A 17,350-nucleotide genomic window follows, 5' to 3' on the forward strand; every position below is an offset into this window, starting at 1 on the left:
ATTTTAGATTAGTGTTTGATTTTGGATAAATTTTATTTTAGATTAGTATTTGATTTTGGATGAATTTTATTTTAGATTTGTTTCTTTAATTATTAGAGTATTTGATTAATTTTATACTAATTTTACTTAATTTATCCTAATTTTACTAATTAATGCTCATTAAATTCTACCCCACTGATCGAAAATCATAACCCAGGTACAATGAAAAGTGACCTTAAGCTAATCCCGAGTTATTAAATTAACTTGAAATTAATTAGAGCCAGAAATAAATAAATAAAATTCCCCATTTTGACATTTTTACTTGAAAAAAAGCTGAAAACTTTCACTGTCTCTCTCTCTCTCTCAAACCCATAATTCATATCTAATTTATCTAATAGTAGTAGTACGTAGCAAAAAGTCTACGTACGGCCTAATTCATATCTAATTTATCTAATAATGTAGTACGTAACAAAAAGTAACAGGGTAGTTTTAGGTTAGATCTAAGTCTTTTGTTTGCATTTAAATATATCCACGTGTCATCTGATTAATTATCTACGTGGCACAGAGTTTTTTTAATTCAAAAATAAATTGAAAATCTTATTTTTCATTGGCCGAAAACATTACTAATCCTACGTGGCGCTCTAATATTTCAGCAAATATGCCTCATTTATATATATATATATATATATATATATATATATATATATATATATATATATATATATATATATATATATATATATATATATATATATATATATATATATGAGAGAGAGGTTCCCGTAAGAACACTTCTTACGGTAAGAACACTTTCTATAATGGCATTTTCGTAATTTTTATAAACAAATAAACGAATTTAATTGTTTTTTCACGTTTTTTTTTCATTATTTCGGGCACCCTTCTCTCTCTTCAATTCCTTTCTCTCTCCTATTCGAACACCACCGACGATCTTCCTCGCCGATCGCCGCCGCCGCTCTCCTCTCGTCGCCGATTCTTCTCTCCTCTCGCCACTGCTTGACTCTATCCGCCGCCGCCAGTCGCAACAATTAAATCGTCGTCGGTCGTAGATCTCCGGTCACCGCTCACAACTCGCCTTTTGCAACTCGCCGTGCCGCTCGCATCAATTCCAAATCGCCGACCGCTGACCGCAGCAATATAATATTAGATTATGTTGGGTGATTTTTCAGGTTGTAATTTACAAAATAAAAGTTTGAGATTATAAATTGCACAAGTGACAACTTTTCTCAACAATTGTGTGGGACAATGGAATAAAACCCTTCTGAAATTACTGTGTCCAATCCCTAATTGGGTTAGAAATCCTCATACGAAGTATTTTCCTATCTTTACCAAAGTAAATAATTAAAATAAGTTTCTTCCGAAAAAATAAAAACAAGTGGAACAAAAACATGGCTAAACAAATCCAACCGGTCCCCCCTACTTTTCTCATCTGAGTTGCATTGCATCTTGACATGACTCTTCAGTTCCGGTAGAACAAATTTCCCCAACACTCGAAAAACTGCTACTTCACTCCGTTAAAAGTAGCAGCAAAACCCCAACAAAACCCCACCAATTTCCGGCGAACTAGCTAGCGCCTCCGCCCGCACGGCGTTCCCGTGGTCGATTGTCACCCGCACCTGTTCCACCTCCGCACCCGTAAGCCATCCCTTTTTGTTCTTTAATACCTAAATTTCAAGTCAATTATTCTCACATTTGTACTTTATTCTCTCTCGTCTTATCATTTAGATTGTTTTTGAATATGGGTTGTGTTGCTTTGCTCTAATTTGCATGTACGAAGTGGTAATTATGCCGTTGTGGTTGTTGGTTATTTCGATGTGGATGTTGTTTTGTTGTAGTGTGGCACTGGTAAGAAGTGTGTTTGTTTTGTTTGTATAATTTGCATTACATTTTTGATTTGTGGAATAAAAAAGTGACATCTTGGGGAAATCGGGGGGTTGGGATGTTTAAATTGGGTGGTATTTCCATGTGAAGTGGTGTCTGAGGTGTTTGGCAGAGGGAATTGTTCCCTTCTGAAACCGCTTACCCACTGCCAGCCTTCCATTGGCGCCAACCACGATTAGTGTTTCCGAAAACACCATTAACTGGGAAAATAACTCTGGGCCTAATAAAAAGGGTGAATTTTAGAAGAAAATTGCAAGTGTGGCTTGGTGGAACTTGAGAGTTGGAAAGCAGTACACAACTTTTTCTTAGACTTCATGATTTACCCCATCAATGTACATATTTGCCTGTGTCCTTGGTTATTGATAGAATTTGATGAATGATTTTCGCATAACCAAGGTTCCCTTTTGGAGAATATAAGAAGATCATGCTTTGGGCCTTTGGCAGTCACACTGTAGAGCATTGTACTTCATGTTATTGGCATGTGGTCTTCAATTCATTGTTTACAATTTGTCTTAGCCATTTTTTTCTTTTCAGAAAAAAGAGATTGGCTTCTCACTTCTCAAACTCTAGTCTGATAAAAAAAATGCAGTAAAGCTATCTACATTGGCTTCAGAATTATCAAATACGAAGTATCAATGAAGCACAAATCTATTCTGTAACAGTGGCACATGGCTTTTTTTGGTACTTAGCAAAGATGTGGATGAGCATTTATAGTTAATGCGTTATAAAAGAAGGGCTATTACCATGTGCATATTGTTGTTTAGCTTCTTATTTGCACCCCCTGAAATGTCCCATATATATACTTCACGTATATTTTTGTGTTACACTTTTCCGTTATTTCCTTCATGTATATATTATCACTGATGTTCTCCCCTTTAGACGCTTCAAATGCATTATGTTTCACATACATGAGAGGTAAAGTTACATGCATTGATGCAAAGATGAAGTTTTCCATTTATAGGTGGCTTTCAAGGTTAATCTCACATGTGTGTGTGTGTGTGTGTGTGTCTGTGTTTTGAGAGGGGGAAGGGGGGGATTTTCATGCCTTGTAAAGTTGTAAGTGCTCTTGAATAGTTATTTTTTGTCTTGAATTCATTGCTTATGATCGTTCCTTTTTGTTTAATCCCCCCAGCTAGTGAATAAAATGTTTTTGTAACAGAATTTATGCAGATTAGATTTTTTTTGAATTACGGCGAGATTTATGTACAAGTATTATGTTTTATTCTAGGCATTGCTTTTTTGCTTGTTTCGTGCTGATCGAGCTCGTTTTCCATCCGTGTCTCACTGTATTTGGGTGTCTGGAAGTCTTCTGTTCATATAATGTATTAGTTGCTAAGTACTATTGTTTCCTGGTCAAAGTCAATTGCTTTGCTGTTGATCATAAGGCTTATCTTTGGTCTGCTATTTCCCATCTTCCATTAGCTGATGTCATGCATTGAGGAATTGGAATGCTTAACCTTTGAAAAAATATGTTTGATTTCTTCCTCATGTAATTTAAACTTTGTACTTTATCATGAAGCATTTCCTCTTCTAGGTTCATACTACGTATTACCTCTGTGGGTTTGACTCTTGATGTTGGATTCTGTTTTGAACAACATCTCAATATTGACAAAGAAACATTTAAGTAGCTGTATCTTTTGATATTTGCAGATTATAAAATTGTTACTTTTTGAAAAGCTAATGGGTCTGTCACAAACATTCATCTTCTTCGCCTTTATTTTATTTTATTTTCTTATGCAGTTGAATTCCCTAGACCCTTGTCTTTTTGTTTTCTTCTTTTTTATTTATTTATAATTATACTATCTTATGAGTTTTCCGTATATTTTGGTAGTAGGTTGTACCCTTTTTGTTTGGTTTGCTTCCAGCTCGACGCAATTATCTTTGGAGAAGTGGAGTAAACAGTTGTTTTTAGTAGCTTTCATTATAAAGCTTTTACATTGGTCTGTATCATTTTATTCTCTGGCAATGAGTGTCTGTGGTGACAAATCGGATGATGAGTATTCTGTCATTGGAGACAAAGGGGAGATGGGATTTATTGATTATCAGAATCAGAGCTCTGTTTGTAGCTATGATCCATATGAGGATGGCCCAGTTGTTATTTCTGTGCCTTTTCCATCTGTTGAACATAAGCCTCAATCAATTTTTGTCGATGAGGTTGCAGCTGATTCAATAACCATTAAAAACACAACCAGCGATTCTGTAGAACTTTGGAGGATCCAAATATATGCTTCAAACCCTGAAGATTCTTTCAAACTTTCGTTGATGGAGCCTTCCAAACCAGGGTTTGTGGGCTTTTCTTCTTTGGAAGACCGGATACTTCAACCACTTAAAACGTTGACAGTTTGGTTATCTTGCAAGCCTACAGATATTGGGATGTACACATGCATTGTCCACTTTGACGTTGGGGATGATAGGATAGAGCGTGTGGTCTTTCTCTTGGCAGAAGATAGTATCTCTAAAGCTTTAGCTTCGAAGAAGCCGTATCAAAGGGGAAGGAAAAAGGCAAATTTTGTTATGGATTCCTATGTTCAAGGCGTACGCCCAGCAAGGCCAAGCTGCCGCGGTTTCCGTCCTAGGCTTCCTAGTTATGAGATACCAAAAGAAATCAGAGAAGTTATAGAGAATAAGCAGGTTCCAGATGCTATCTTAGAAGGGCTATCAAGGAAGAACTATGTACCTTTCTTCAGAACACTACTTGTTATGGAAGAACTGCGCTTGGAGGTGATTATAAATCCGTCTTCTCTCTTTTCTGCTGCTTTGATTCTGCACCTGCCAAACTAATATAGATGTGTATACTTTCTCTAGCAAGATATACAGGCTTATAACATGGAGAATGTCTCTATGAGGAGCAAGGGCCGTCAGTTCTTAACACTGGAGGTCCTAGGCTTGGCTGAAAGAAGACCTTCACTAGTGCATGGAGATTCCGTCTACGCCAGACTTGCTTCCGGAGAGGTTGATGACAATCCTGTTTATGAGGTAAATGCATACGCACTAATGTGATCTGTCACTAGTAGAAGTATCTTTATTCGATCTGGCAAAACAGTGTAACCCTGTGACTAGGGCGTTCTTTGCTTTTTTTTAGTAACTATGTCTTGTGGTTTCAAGTAAATATTATATTTCAAGATTTATATGAATACTTGTTCTATTTCAGAATATATGATAATGAAAAAAAAAATAGAGAAATACTATGTTAGACAATGTTGTAATGTGGACAGCTAACGTCCCACATCCCTGCTTCCAGTCTGTCTATGTTACCTTTTTTGTGGATAGGCACTTCAAATATGCTGAGAGACTTTTGTGGGTGACTATTTTCACTACATGCTATACTAAACGAAATTTTATAAATCTAATTAAGTATTTAAGTAGCAGAATTCTTTTTATTAAAAATGTTTTATCAATTCCTTTTGTATTTGTTGCATTTGCATTTTTAAATTTGCGTAGAAACTTTTATTTCTTTATTATTCCCCCCTTCATACATATTTAATACATCGCATATATGGAGTTTTTATGTCAAATTTTATGTGATTTAGTAAACAGAATATAAATACCATCAGAGCTAGATCGATCTATATGATTCAATGAAGAATGAGCCAAAAATGGGATTTTTAAATAAACGGGGAATTGAGTGCAAATGCTACGGGATGGAAATGAGGGGTGCTTAAGTTAGACACCCATTTATTCTTTTCAAACAAAATTGGACTTCCATTACGTTGTTCATTCAGCTTAACAAAGCTTTCAGTTATGTAAATTGCCTGCAGTTGGATAGTCATCAATATGTTTTAACTCTTTTAAAGAGGATCTATCAAACAATCACTTTCAGATAAAAGTGATTAACATTGAAAATTGATTGGGTCTTTACAATTTACATGTCTTGATATACTTAGATCAACACTCTCAAAGTCATAAGACTCAAATCTATTAGACTGTCAAACTTTTGTTATCGGATTATTAATCTTAAACTCTTATGCTGGTCAGGGTTGTATACACCGCGTAGAGGCTGATCAAGTATATCTGAAATTTGCTGATGAATTCCACCATCGTCACAACGATCGTAATTTTTATAACATCAGATTTATGTACAATCGTGTCAGTATGAGAAGACTATATCATGCTATTGAAGGTGCAGAAAAAGTACATAAAGCCTTCCTCTTTCCATCTGAGTCTTTAGTGAAGAGGCAGATTACACCAGCCCCAATGGTGCCAATATCTAGTAAGCTCAATGAGGAGCAACTGAATGCTGTTGAAATGGTTCTAGGATGTCGAGGGGGAGTCCCATATATGATAAATGGGCCACCAGGTACTGGTAAAACAATGACACTGGTAGAAGTGATCCTCCAACTTTACAAAACCCGCAAAAATTCTCGGATTTTAATCTGTGCCTCTTCCAACTGTGCCGCAGACCATATACTGGACAAAATTCTGAAAGAGAGGAACATTAAAATCCGGGAAAATGAAATTTTCAGGCTCAATGCGAGCAGTCGCCCAGTTGAAGATATGAACCCTGATTATATGCAATTTTGTTATTTTGAGCACTCTATTTTCCGGTGTCCTCCGCTCGAGGCACTGTTGCATTATAGAGTCATTATAACAACATATATGAGTTCTGTCAATCTTCATGCAGAAGGGGTTAGGCAGGGCCACTTCTCTCACATAATTCTTGATGAGGCAGGCCAGGCCTCAGAACCAGAAACCCTTGTTTCCATTTCTAGCCTCTGCCAGAATAATACTGTGGTTGTTCTTGCTGGAGATCCAATGCAACTAGGCCCTGTCATATTTTCCCAAGATGCAAAGAAACACGGATTAGGAAAATCATATTTGGAAAGGCTGTTTGAATGTGATCTCTATAGTGAAGGGGATGAAGGTTATGTGACAACACTTCGGCGGAACTACCGATCCCACTCTGAAATCCTGTGTCTGCCTTCAGAATTATTTTACAATGGAGAATTGATGGCATGCTACAAACCCATGAACTCCACATCTTGGGAAGATCTCCTTCCTAATAAGGAATTTCCCATTCTTTTTACTGGTATCCAAGCGTATGATGAGAGGGAAGGAGATAACCCCTCATGGTTCAATCGCACTGAGGCTAGCATGGTAGTTAAGTTTATCAAGAAGCTCATAGAAAGGGATGTTAGTGAAAGCGAAATCGGTGTGATTACACCTTACAGGCAGCAAGTAGCCAAAATTAAAACCGCTCTTGAAAATGGCGATATCAATGATATCAAGATTGGTAGTGTTGAGCAGTTTCAAGGACAAGAGAGGGAAGTGATTATTATATCCACTGTCCGATCAACTGTTAAACATGATGAATTTGACAGAGTCCATTATTTAGGATTTCTTAGCAATCCAAAGAGGTTTAATGTTGCCATCACCCGAGCCAGATCTTTGCTTGTCATTATCGGGAACCCACATATTATCTGTAAGGTATGGTTCAAACTAACTTTCACTTGTGTTTTATGTTGTATAGTACACTGCGACTGACTGTCCCAAAGACACAGAGTCACAGATCCCTTGTCATTACTTTCCTATTATTTGAAAAGTAAATCATTTTATTCTTTTGACCTTGATCCTTGAAACACATTACTATATTAGTCACAGTAATGTACTATACTAATAGAAAATGAGAAACACCTTTAGTAATAGTTGATGGAAGTACCATATTTCAAGAAGCATTTTTGTAATAGAAAATGAGAATCAGTAATGGAAGATCATAAAAACTACTGTTTTGTGTTTGATAGGATCCTTTCTGGGCAAAGCTTCTGTGGCGTTGCGTAGACAACAATGCATATGAGGGTTGTTCTCTTCCCGAAAGACAGGGGTTCAGTGAGGAGACTCCGTTAGAGGGCGAAGGGTCTCATGCTGCAGACCAAGATAATCGCAACAACTACTCTTACGAGGATTGTTCTATTCCTCACGGTGAAAGCAATAATGATAACTTTTCGGCAGTGGATGGATGGTGTCTTGATGCACCTGTAGTGCAACAGAATGGTGCAGAACTATCTTGGGAAAATGATACTTCTAAACCTGTCAAAGGTGAGGAGGAATGGTCTGATGGATGGACTCTTGATGCACCTGTGGTGCAACAGAATGGTGCAGAATGGTCTCTTGATGCACCTGCGCCGCAACAGAATGGTGCAGAATGGACTCTTGATGCACCTGTGGTGCAACAGAATGGTGCAGAGCCATCTTCGGAAGTTGATACTCTTAAACCTGTCAAGGGTGAAGGCGAATGCTCAGACGGATGGTCTCTTGAAGCCCCTTCGGTGCAAGAGGATGGTCCAGAGCTATCCTGGGAAAATGATATTCCTATACCTGTTAAGGATGAAGATGAATGGTCTGACGGCTGGAAGTGATTTTATGTTTTTACATCCTCCGCCAATTTTTGTAGTTCCTGTTAAATATTTATATTGGTGATCAATTGATAATGACTTGATTCGTGTCATATTAGACATGTTTGTAACTATCTGATTTGACTTTTGAGGAGCAAGCAGGACAGATAACTAATCACTCAATTTATTGTGAACCATGCCTAAAATGATAATCTAATTTCTATATTAGCTCTTAATTAGACAATATAAAATATTGAGAAAATCTCTTTTACTCTAGCTCTCTTCTACAATTATACAAGGTAATACTCCGTATATAATTAAAATGAATCTAACAAAAACTCACAAGATTATAATTTATAATTTTTAAGTTGTACTCCGTATTACTTAGTGAGAATTCATTGTCAAACTTTTTTAAAGTTTAACTCAAAAAAAATTCAATGGACAATCTTTAAAGGACAAAGGGTAATCTCATTTAGTTGCTGATAAGATTCATTTGAAATTTACAAGAATTGATCAAAACGGATTTAACATCACAACAGATTCAGGCTAAAGTATCATCAACAGAAGTTTAGCCTAATTTTCAAATCACAACTTCCTAACCAGCCTTTTGATATTGGCTTTGCAAAGTTGCACCTTACTCAGCTCAATCTTCAAGCTTTCAACCTCTTGTTTCATAATCTTCATCTGCTTTTGAATCTTAAAGCATTCGCTTTGCTTGTTGACAATCATCTGTGCTTTTGTTCTTCGATACATTGACCTTTCATTTACCATGGACTTCACCATATTCACTTGCTGAAGAAGGATAAATTGTGTGCTTATATTCAATGGCAGTCTGTCATTCTTCATCGCGTGCTCACGTGCTTCTTGTGATAGCTTATGGTATTCCATGGCTCTGCATACCTCTTCTCTCTCTTTCTCTGTCATGTCTGGGTGTGTCTGCATTTTGTATTACGGGACAAAGGGAATACTACGGTTATCAAGTATTTTGTATTAAAGCTCTGTTCTCTTCATCTTATTCTTATTGCTTATTAGACCAGACTAGAAAAACAAAAAACACTCACAGAAACATTCAGACCAGACCAGGAAAAATCAGACCAGAAACTAGAAAAAACAGACCACACCAGGTGAAGAGAACAAAGCCTTAGTGGGAGACTTGTATAGTACATGCCATGTTATTGTTATCATATTGCAAATAGATGCAGTACTTAAATACTGTATGTTAGCAAAATTTAACCACATAGTATAAAAATTGACCAACTTTGGATCAAGCTGAGTAACAAAGATCAAGATTGAGAGCATACCTTGAGATATCTATCAATGGCTCTGTAGAGATTGTCGTCAGAGTAACGAACATTCTTTAGAAATATTTCTGCAAGCATTCGAAAACCATCAACTGGAAGGTTTTTGTCCCTTGCTATAACTGCAAGAAACCTGTCTATCAGCCTTGCAACTACAAAGATCTTCGATGTAGAATTCCTCGAAGAAAGTGAAACATAAGCATCCACTACCCTTGCAACAATGTTGACATCATACAAAGTCTCACTTTCTCCATAATTCTTAACCAAGAGGTCTAATGGTTGACAATCCTCCAAGTCTGACGCGATTCTTTTCTCCAGATTAGACAATAAACTGGCATCGATTTTCATCATCGAACCAAGCTTTAAAAGATGAAGCAAGAAATTGCAAGGTACTGAGTTTTCCTCAACAGGAATTATCCTGATTAAGCTCTCAACAATCACCCTTCTCACTTGGTGGTTTATGGTTTTACTGGTTGGTATTTGAACCCCAAAAGACATTCGCGATAGCCATTTAGCTGTCCAGTAAGCTATGCAGGATCCCAAAACCTTTGGTTTAACTCCTTTCTTCCTAATAAAGGCCACCACTTCAATGAAATGATCAATTCGAAGAGATGAAACATCTTCAAACCACCAATTCTCTGCTACTTGTTTCTCATATGAATAATCAGTGTGGTTTTCCACACAAAAATTGAAGCATTGTAACTCATCATTGCCAAGAGAAATCGCTGTTGGGTCTGTACAAACTTTCCAAGCAATTGACTCAGAACACCTTCTCTGGATTTGTAAATCTCTAGCATATGAAGAGATTGTTTCACAGGTTTTCAGAACATGAAATGTGTCTTTCCAGGAAGAAAATATTATGAAGCTTAAGAATGTTTCGGTCCTGGAAATGAGGTTACCGACTTCCAGATCATCAACCATTTCCAAGTGGTTTGCTGCACAGTATAATGGTGCAACATTATTGGCTGTTAGCTCAACCTTCCAACCATAACAGAACTCTACTATCAGCTCGAATATCTCTGCTCCACCCGGAAGGTTGTTTAGTTCCACAGTTAAGCTGTTAATACTCATGCCAGCATTTTTCTTCTCGAACACAATTCTATTCAAATATGCACTTCTTGATATCATAGGAAGCTAAATATGGACAAACAGAAAGAAGTAAGATAAACAGAAATAATTAAGATCTTAGTTGAACAAGAAGCAGAACACAGCGAAAACCAAATGAATATCGTAGTATAGAATTTTTTTTGACAGAATGACAGTTAAATTGAATGTAGTCAGTCAAGAATACAACAAATGGGATAGCAGTTACTTCATGGGAATTGAAATTATGAAACAATTTTTATTTAAAGACAGGATTCAGGAAAGATAGGAAAGAGGGAAACTTGTATACAATGTGTAAGTGGAATTTGCTCTTCTTTCCAATTTGTACGACCAGATTGCTTGATACTTTTGTCCGAACAAACCTGTACCCGAAACAATTTCAGTACTACAACAGATAACTCAAACATTGAGAGCTAAGAAGTAAGCATGGAGAACTTAAAGGGAGAAATATAAGGCAAGGGATACCAATTAGTGTCTTTTCTTTCTATAGCTTCTGCAACAATATCAACTGCAAATGGAACAATCACACAACGGTTATGCTTTTCCCCAGATACAGAACTTCTCTTGTCAGAACTTCGCCTCCCTACCATAGTGGCTTTCTCTTGCCCAAATACGAGCAATTTGTTTTTCATTGAAATTTTCAGAACTTGTCTAAGTTATGGTCCAAATCTATCTGTGGATTGATTTGAAGAGCATAACATATACTCCGTAGTCCGTACATATGTATATGAAAATCAATGGCCAAGAAATCTGGCTATGGAGCAGAATAAGAGTAGATAAGTGTAATAATGATCTATTTAATTACTACACTGGGGGGGACGACAGGGGACCAACAGAATGTCTTTTTGGGCAAGCATTATGGTGTTTTCGCATTAAACATCCTCCAAGAAGTGATAGTGATCCAAATGCAAGATTGCAAAATGTGTGGTTAAATTATATGATCTTGATCGATCAGTATATGTGGTTAAATGGCAGGTGATTTTGACAAACTAACTGACAAGGAAAGGCAGAAACGAGTGGTTGATGTAAGTTTATTGACAGGAACAGGAAACCAGCAGCTATAATGGCACAACTACTTGATTGACATAAGCGAAGAACAGAAAATCAAGATTTGAATGCTTTGCTTTGTTGCACACAATGATCCTCTTATTAGAAGTAGGAGATTTTAACCAAATTTACATGTTTGAATCCAAATGTTAAGGTACCAACTTAATTGGATGCGTTACACTGCTTTAGGAGGTACACATATGAGTTTTAATTATAAATAAATATGCAGTAATTCTTGTACGGGCGACAAGATGATCACTTTATCTGAGTGTGCTATAAGTTGAGTAGCAAGGATGAAGTTAAGAAATGGAGGAAGTAGTTCCTCCGTCTCATACTGGTGTTCTAACTCCCCTTGAAGCTTTTTAAGAAAGATGTTCATAATGTCACTCTTTAGTCTTTTCTGGTTTAAACAATTTTCCCCCAAATACCCTACCTAAAGGATCATATTTGTCCCCACTTAAGAGCAAATCTATAATCAACTGTAAATCCAATTACAATTTTCTTCGATCTTTCAAAGTCCTTAACAAATATTTATTCTTCTCATTGCCTACTCAAAAATTGTCTTCCGTGTGTATGTTCTTAATTTTGATTTTGATTTTAATTTTAAGGGGTTGGTTGAATTTATGATTGAGAATTTAGGTTAGGGGATGGAATTGCAAAATAAAACTGATGAAGACATTAATTTGAGGAAGATCAAGTCTTTTATGAATTTTCTGTGTTGGGGAAACCTCTCACACTGGAGAACTATTGGAAAAACACAATTTAAGGATTTTTAGTTTTGCGGAACTAAAGAATGCTACAAAGAATTTCAAGGCTGAAACACTTCTAGGCAAAGGAGGATTTGGGAGGGTGTACAAGGGTTGGATCGATGAGAAGGCTAATGTGTATTCTAAGAGTGGGGTTAAAATTGCGGTGGCGATTAAGAAGTTGAACTCTAAGAGTATGCAGGGTTTTGAAGAATGGCAGGTAATCAATTGATTTCGTCCTGCATATTTTCGGTTCATGATATTTTAAAGAATGGTACTTTGTATTAGTTTAGGAATTTGTGACAAAATCACGTGTTTGATGGTGTTAATATGTTATGCTGATGCTTAATAATTTTACTTTTAGCCTCTTGTGATTGTATACATCAGTCATTAGGAGTTTTAGATGCTTCCGTTGGGAATCAGCAAGCAGCCAAGCATTGTTGTTGAGGGCAGAGAGTAGCGCGTAAGACAAACCGTTAGGTTGTGTTAATGCTTCAATGTTATAATCTTATATTTTATTCAAATCATTCAATAATTGTGTTTTAGATAACCATTATTCAATTGTAAAAGGTTTAAGAGGTGTAGGACTTCTATGCCAAATACTCCGTAGAAATTAAAGGTAGTGTTGTACTTGTAGTTGGGATTTTTTTTCCAAATACCGTTTGGGAAATGGGAATGCAAGATAATAATCATAAGTATACTCTCGCAATTAAGTACTAAAATCATAATCACATTCTTGATAGATAGAAAGAGTATAAATTATTTCCAATTTTAAATAGTTAAATTTCTGGTATCTTTGTTTATTACTATGTACTCCGTATTTAACTAGCTATGGTTCAAAGAGAAGATATGAGATGATTTTTTTTTAATAACCCCACTTTGCTTTCCTTTCCTTTCGTACCGAAGTCCGACCACCGATATGAGGCTTTATCCAACAGATCTACGGGTCTTCGGTGTTCACCCAAAAATTTATGTTATTCTCTTATCCTATTACATGTAATTTGTCTAGGTCTATTCATATTAAATTAGTGTTTGATCATTTAAACGGTTAACTCTTTTAATTTTTGGTTCACAATTATAGATTACTCCGTATAATCTTATGCTTCCAAGTAATTAATTGACATATCTATCAATATCATGTGATCATTGTAGACATGTGTATTTTCTGTGAATAAAATTGTGTGAGAAATAATGATTGTAGGATGTAGCACCATTTTTGTAAACATTGTTTTTGTAATGTGGTTACTCAGTACGGAGTATTATTTTGTTCAAATGTCTTAATTGTGTTTCTGGATTTTGTCAGATTGAAGGTATTTTGCATTAGTTTCGTGAAGTTTAATCAGTTACTTTTGAATTGGAATCGAAAATAATTACTCAGCTTCATGTTGACAATACTTTATATGTTTTTAAGCTTGCTCTGTAATATATCCATGAAATTATTCGGAGTCAATATCTAAAGGCATGAAACCGCATCATGATTCATGAGCAACCCATATGAGCATTTTATACAATATTTTCTTGCCATTTAAGTGTAGCTTAGAAAATAGCTTAGGCAATTTGCTGAGTTGTTTCTACCATACAGTATATGAACAAACTTCTTCACACTTTTCTTTTCGGTATCTCTTATATTAAGCGATCAACAATGGCAGGACATTTAAGATTTTTGTAATGTGCACTAGGATACAATCGTCTCAATCACACTGGATATTTTTGTCAGATACTACGTATAATGACTATTATTTTTAAGAAAGTTTCCGCCTCTTACAAAAACAACCTTTGATCACTTATTACAAGTTTCCATCTCCCTATCACATTTTCCGTGTACTAGGTAAAATTGGGTGTCTTAGGGTTCCCCCTTTTTTTTTATTGATTTCTTTCTTTGTAGATCTAGAAACTTCATATCTATTTGGTTATCATGGTTAGGGATGGCAGTGGGTAATGGACCCGACCCGGATCCGTGGATCCAGATCCGTTTTCAACGGATCTGGATCCTCAATTTTTGGACCCGACGGATCCGGGTAGGATATGGATCCTTGGTTTTAAAAACGGATCTGGATCGGGTCCTAAGTCATTACCCAGATCCGGATCCGTTTACCCGTGTTTATAAAAAATATATATAAAAATATAAAAATAAAGACTTAAGAATTGTAGTATTATTGAAGTTTTTGAACTTTTAATATTATTTATGTTGGATTTGTTAAATTTTATTTTAGTGAATGCTTGTATGGACAAATAGCGTTGTTATTGAAGTTTTATCGTTTTAAGGTTAAAATGAAAATTAAGGTCGTTTGATGAAAAAATAAGTTAGGATCCGTTTTGGACCCAGATCCGTAGGATCCGTCGGATCTGGATCTGGATCCTCAAATTCATTACCCAGCGGATCCGGGTAGGATTTGGATCCTTGCCTAAAAAACGGATCTGGATCTGGATCCTATAGGATCCGGTCCAGATCCTACCCGTTGCCATCCCTAATCATGGTATTTAGGCTCACTAAGTATCCTGTAAATTTATGTATTATCGTATATTCCTTTTCAAAATTAATTTACATAGTTTCTATGTGAACTACTATTGAAGTTTGCGGGAATTTGATTTGTGTAATTCTCATAACTAGCATGTAATTGCTACATTACTTTGCAACATAAGCAGGGTACTTTGTATATGACTTCTCTTCATTAATAAAATTATTAGTGGTGCAACTCCAGGCACAAAACCGTTTCCTTTTTCGTGTTTTTAGTCTTTAACACACACCAAGTACCTAAGAAGATAAAACAATAAAAGTAACCTTTAAATTACCACACAAAAAAAACATGTGTATAAATAGAAAAATTAATGTCATTCTTTTGCAGATTAGAGGAAAAAGAATAAGTTGAAAAAGATAGACAACGTAGCAAAGGAATAGGGTCATGGTGTGGAATGCAGGACATCAACAACCGGAGGATAAAATGTTTGTTACTTATATCAGGTGTACTCAACACATTGAAACTAAAAAATTAATAATGTTAGATTGTACCTATTTTGTTTGATTTTACCTATTATGTATTATGTTTGGTATATTTATTAAAGAATGTAATGCTAACACTTTCATAATGTGTTGTACAAAGAATTTAACTTCTACTACCTCCGTTCCTTAATGTTCTTTACGCTTTGGAATATGTGTCCAAAGTAAGAAAACTTTGACCGTGGATTCTCACTGTTATATACATTAAAATGTTATCATGTAAGATCTTGTTAGATTGGTCTCGTTGGGTATTTTCAAAATATCAAATTTTTATAATTTTTTCACAAACGAAAATGAATATATAAGTCGTTAAATATTGCATTGGAGTCCGTGCAAATAGTAACCGTAAAGAACATTAAGGAACGGAGGTAGTATGTAACTATTAGATATAATCAGACTTCTATGTAAATACTACATTATTGTTCAATAAAATTAAAAAAAACAAAAAACTAGAACAAACATTTCTCTTCAGTGACTTTATTTTTTCAAAAATTTTCACACTTATTATTTTAAATTGTAAATTATAATTGTTTTTATGATACATTTTGAACCATTCAACATTCAAATGATACTCTGTACAACAACACTACGAAGTTAAATGGTTAGCAAAAGAAACTTTTATAATGGTTGTTATTCAAAACTAGTTTGAATTTAGACTGAGCCTTTCACTCTCGTTTGAAACGGTTGGTTTTCCCAATTAATCTCCTTCACGGCTTCAGAGTGTTCAGACATTCTCCTGTGAAAAATCCACACAGAAATGCAACAAATCGCTCAACCCATCTCCTTAATCTCAATTAAACCCACATTTCCTCCTTTAATTTCACTAACCCACAGTCTCAAATCCAAAATCCACTTCCAAAACCCAATAATTTCTGCAAAATGGCGCAAAAAACGATCTGGGTCACAAAGATCTCACAAACTCATCATCAATTCAATCGCACACATTGCCTCCACTCTCAAGATTATCCCTGAACCGTTGGATTCACTAGTGAGAGAATTCTTGGTTGTGGGTGGCGGAAACGGCGGGAAATTCGGGTTCAGGAACGGCTTTGGAGGAGGCGGTGGAGGAAGAAATCGCAGGAGAGAAGTAGGGTTCTGGGTACTTTTGTTGATTTCATCAAGTTTGGCATTATGGGTTGTTTTGGAGAAAGAAAAAGACAATCATGAACTGGGTTTCTGGGTTTTCTTGGTTTTGGTTTCTGCATTTGCTGTTTTCTGCTTGGTGAAAGGATGGAGAAGAGAGATTAAAAACTGGGTGTTGGGATTTTCTTGTGGGGCCGCTTTGATGGGTTTGGGATTGAGGAACAATGAGAATTTTGTGAGGTGGGTTGATGAATTTAGGGCTAGTTCTTTGAATTTTTCTTTCATAAAAAAGAAGAGAAGAAGAGGTAAAAGATGGATATGAGGAAGAGGAAGAGGAAGAAGAGAAAATCTACTGTAATTTTTGTTGTTTACAATTTTCTAACTTTTTTTTTGTTTTTTTACTATTGTTTGTTGTTTAGGGTTGTAATTTTATCTTTTCGCAAACCCGGATAATTGTAATTGAGACCTGTTTTTAATCGCAAATTTTGATACTGTTTGATTTCCCAATTGTATGTTTCATTCATTCTTTGAGTTCTGCAAGCAGCTCAATGTCACTGAATTCTTAAGCATTAGCACTGGCACAGCAAATTTGCCGGCTGGGAAACAATGTTGTTGAGTTTGTGTGAATTATCAGATATGTTTTGCAGAAAGTATGAACTCCAGCCTGATGTTTAACACTTAAAAAAACTTGGGAGTTTGTTTAAGAAAAGAGAACAATGAGGTGTATTTTGTAGAAAGTATGGAAGACTCTTGATGTTAAGCAACGAGTTTATTTATGGAAAAGAAGATACCTTGAGCGCTAAAAGAAGCTGCTCGTAGGAATCGGACTCCTGGTATTTAACCTGCATTGTAGAGAGTGTCTGAATG

General features: G+C 35.8%; 3 protein-coding genes and 1 long non-coding RNA gene across 5 annotated transcripts; 3 read left to right on the forward strand and 1 right to left on the reverse strand.

The window, feature by feature from the left end:
• Positions 1-1,386: 1,386 nt before the first annotated feature.
• LOC110786202 (probable RNA helicase SDE3) lies at positions 1,387-8,320 on the forward strand. 2 transcript variants are annotated; one of them, XM_021990742.2, is made up of 5 exons: positions 1,387-1,632; positions 3,710-4,599; positions 4,684-4,854; positions 5,854-7,302; positions 7,617-8,320. In XM_021990742.2, exons 2-5 carry the CDS (start codon positions 3,844-3,846, stop codon positions 8,229-8,231), a joined length of 2,991 nt encoding a protein of 996 aa, XP_021846434.1. In that variant the 5' UTR covers positions 1,387-1,632; positions 3,710-3,843; the 3' UTR covers positions 8,232-8,320. The 2 variants fall into 2 exon arrangements, with proteins under 2 accessions (XP_021846434.1, XP_021846435.1); XM_021990743.2 differs by having other exon boundaries at positions 3,713-4,599.
• A 334-nt stretch (positions 8,321-8,654) lies between these two features.
• Positions 8,655-11,458, reverse strand: LOC110786203 (root phototropism protein 3-like). The gene is made up of 4 exons (XM_021990744.2): positions 11,075-11,458; positions 10,899-10,971; positions 9,509-10,639; positions 8,655-9,143 (listed from the first exon to the last, which is right to left on the reverse strand). The coding sequence occupies exons 1-4, from the start codon at positions 11,239-11,241 to the stop codon at positions 8,793-8,795; spliced, it is 1,722 nt and encodes a 573-aa protein (XP_021846436.1). The 5' UTR covers positions 11,242-11,458; the 3' UTR covers positions 8,655-8,792.
• Positions 11,459-11,689: 231 nt separating this feature from the next.
• On the forward strand, positions 11,690-13,041 carry LOC130459389 (uncharacterized). The gene is made up of 2 exons (XR_008918758.1): positions 11,690-12,622; positions 12,767-13,041. It is a non-coding gene; the product is annotated as an uncharacterized lncRNA (long non-coding RNA).
• A 2,967-nt stretch (positions 13,042-16,008) lies between these two features.
• LOC130472572 (uncharacterized) lies at positions 16,009-16,990 on the forward strand. The gene has a single exon (XM_056843935.1). It carries the CDS (start codon positions 16,158-16,160, stop codon positions 16,803-16,805), a length of 648 nt encoding a protein of 215 aa, XP_056699913.1. The 5' UTR covers positions 16,009-16,157; the 3' UTR covers positions 16,806-16,990.
• The last annotated feature ends 360 nt before the right edge of the window (positions 16,991-17,350 follow it).

This window comes from Spinacia oleracea, chromosome 4 (assembly GCF_020520425.1).
Source record: "Spinacia oleracea cultivar Varoflay chromosome 4, BTI_SOV_V1, whole genome shotgun sequence".
Classification (NCBI taxonomy): domain Eukaryota; kingdom Viridiplantae; phylum Streptophyta; class Magnoliopsida; order Caryophyllales; family Amaranthaceae; genus Spinacia; species Spinacia oleracea.

What these genes read in the sequence shown, in the direction of transcription:
- LOC110786202 (XM_021990742.2), top strand. Translation starts at nt 3,844, where the DNA reads ATGAGTGTCTGTGGTGACAAATCGGATGATGAGTATTCTGTCATTGGA. An exon ending in ATGACAATCCTGTTTATGAG is followed by an intron (nt 4,855 to 5,853) that starts GTAAATGCATAC and finishes TATGCTGGTCAG; the next exon opens with GGTTGTATACACCGCGTAGA. An exon ending in ACCCACATATTATCTGTAAG is followed by an intron (nt 7,303 to 7,616) that starts GTATGGTTCAAA and finishes TGTGTTTGATAG; the next exon opens with GATCCTTTCTGGGCAAAGCT.
- LOC110786203 (XM_021990744.2), bottom strand. Translation starts at nt 11,241, where the DNA reads ATGAAAAACAAATTGCTCGTATTTGGGCAAGAGAAAGCCACTATGGTA. An exon ending in GAAAGAAAAGACACTAATTG is followed by an intron (nt 10,972 to 11,074) that starts GTATCCCTTGCC and finishes TTTCGGGTACAG; the next exon opens with GTTTGTTCGGACAAAAGTAT. An exon ending in GCAAATTCCACTTACACATT is followed by an intron (nt 10,640 to 10,898) that starts GTATACAAGTTT and finishes GTCCATATTTAG; the next exon opens with CTTCCTATGATATCAAGAAG.
- LOC130472572 (XM_056843935.1), top strand. Translation starts at nt 16,158, where the DNA reads ATGCAACAAATCGCTCAACCCATCTCCTTAATCTCAATTAAACCCACA.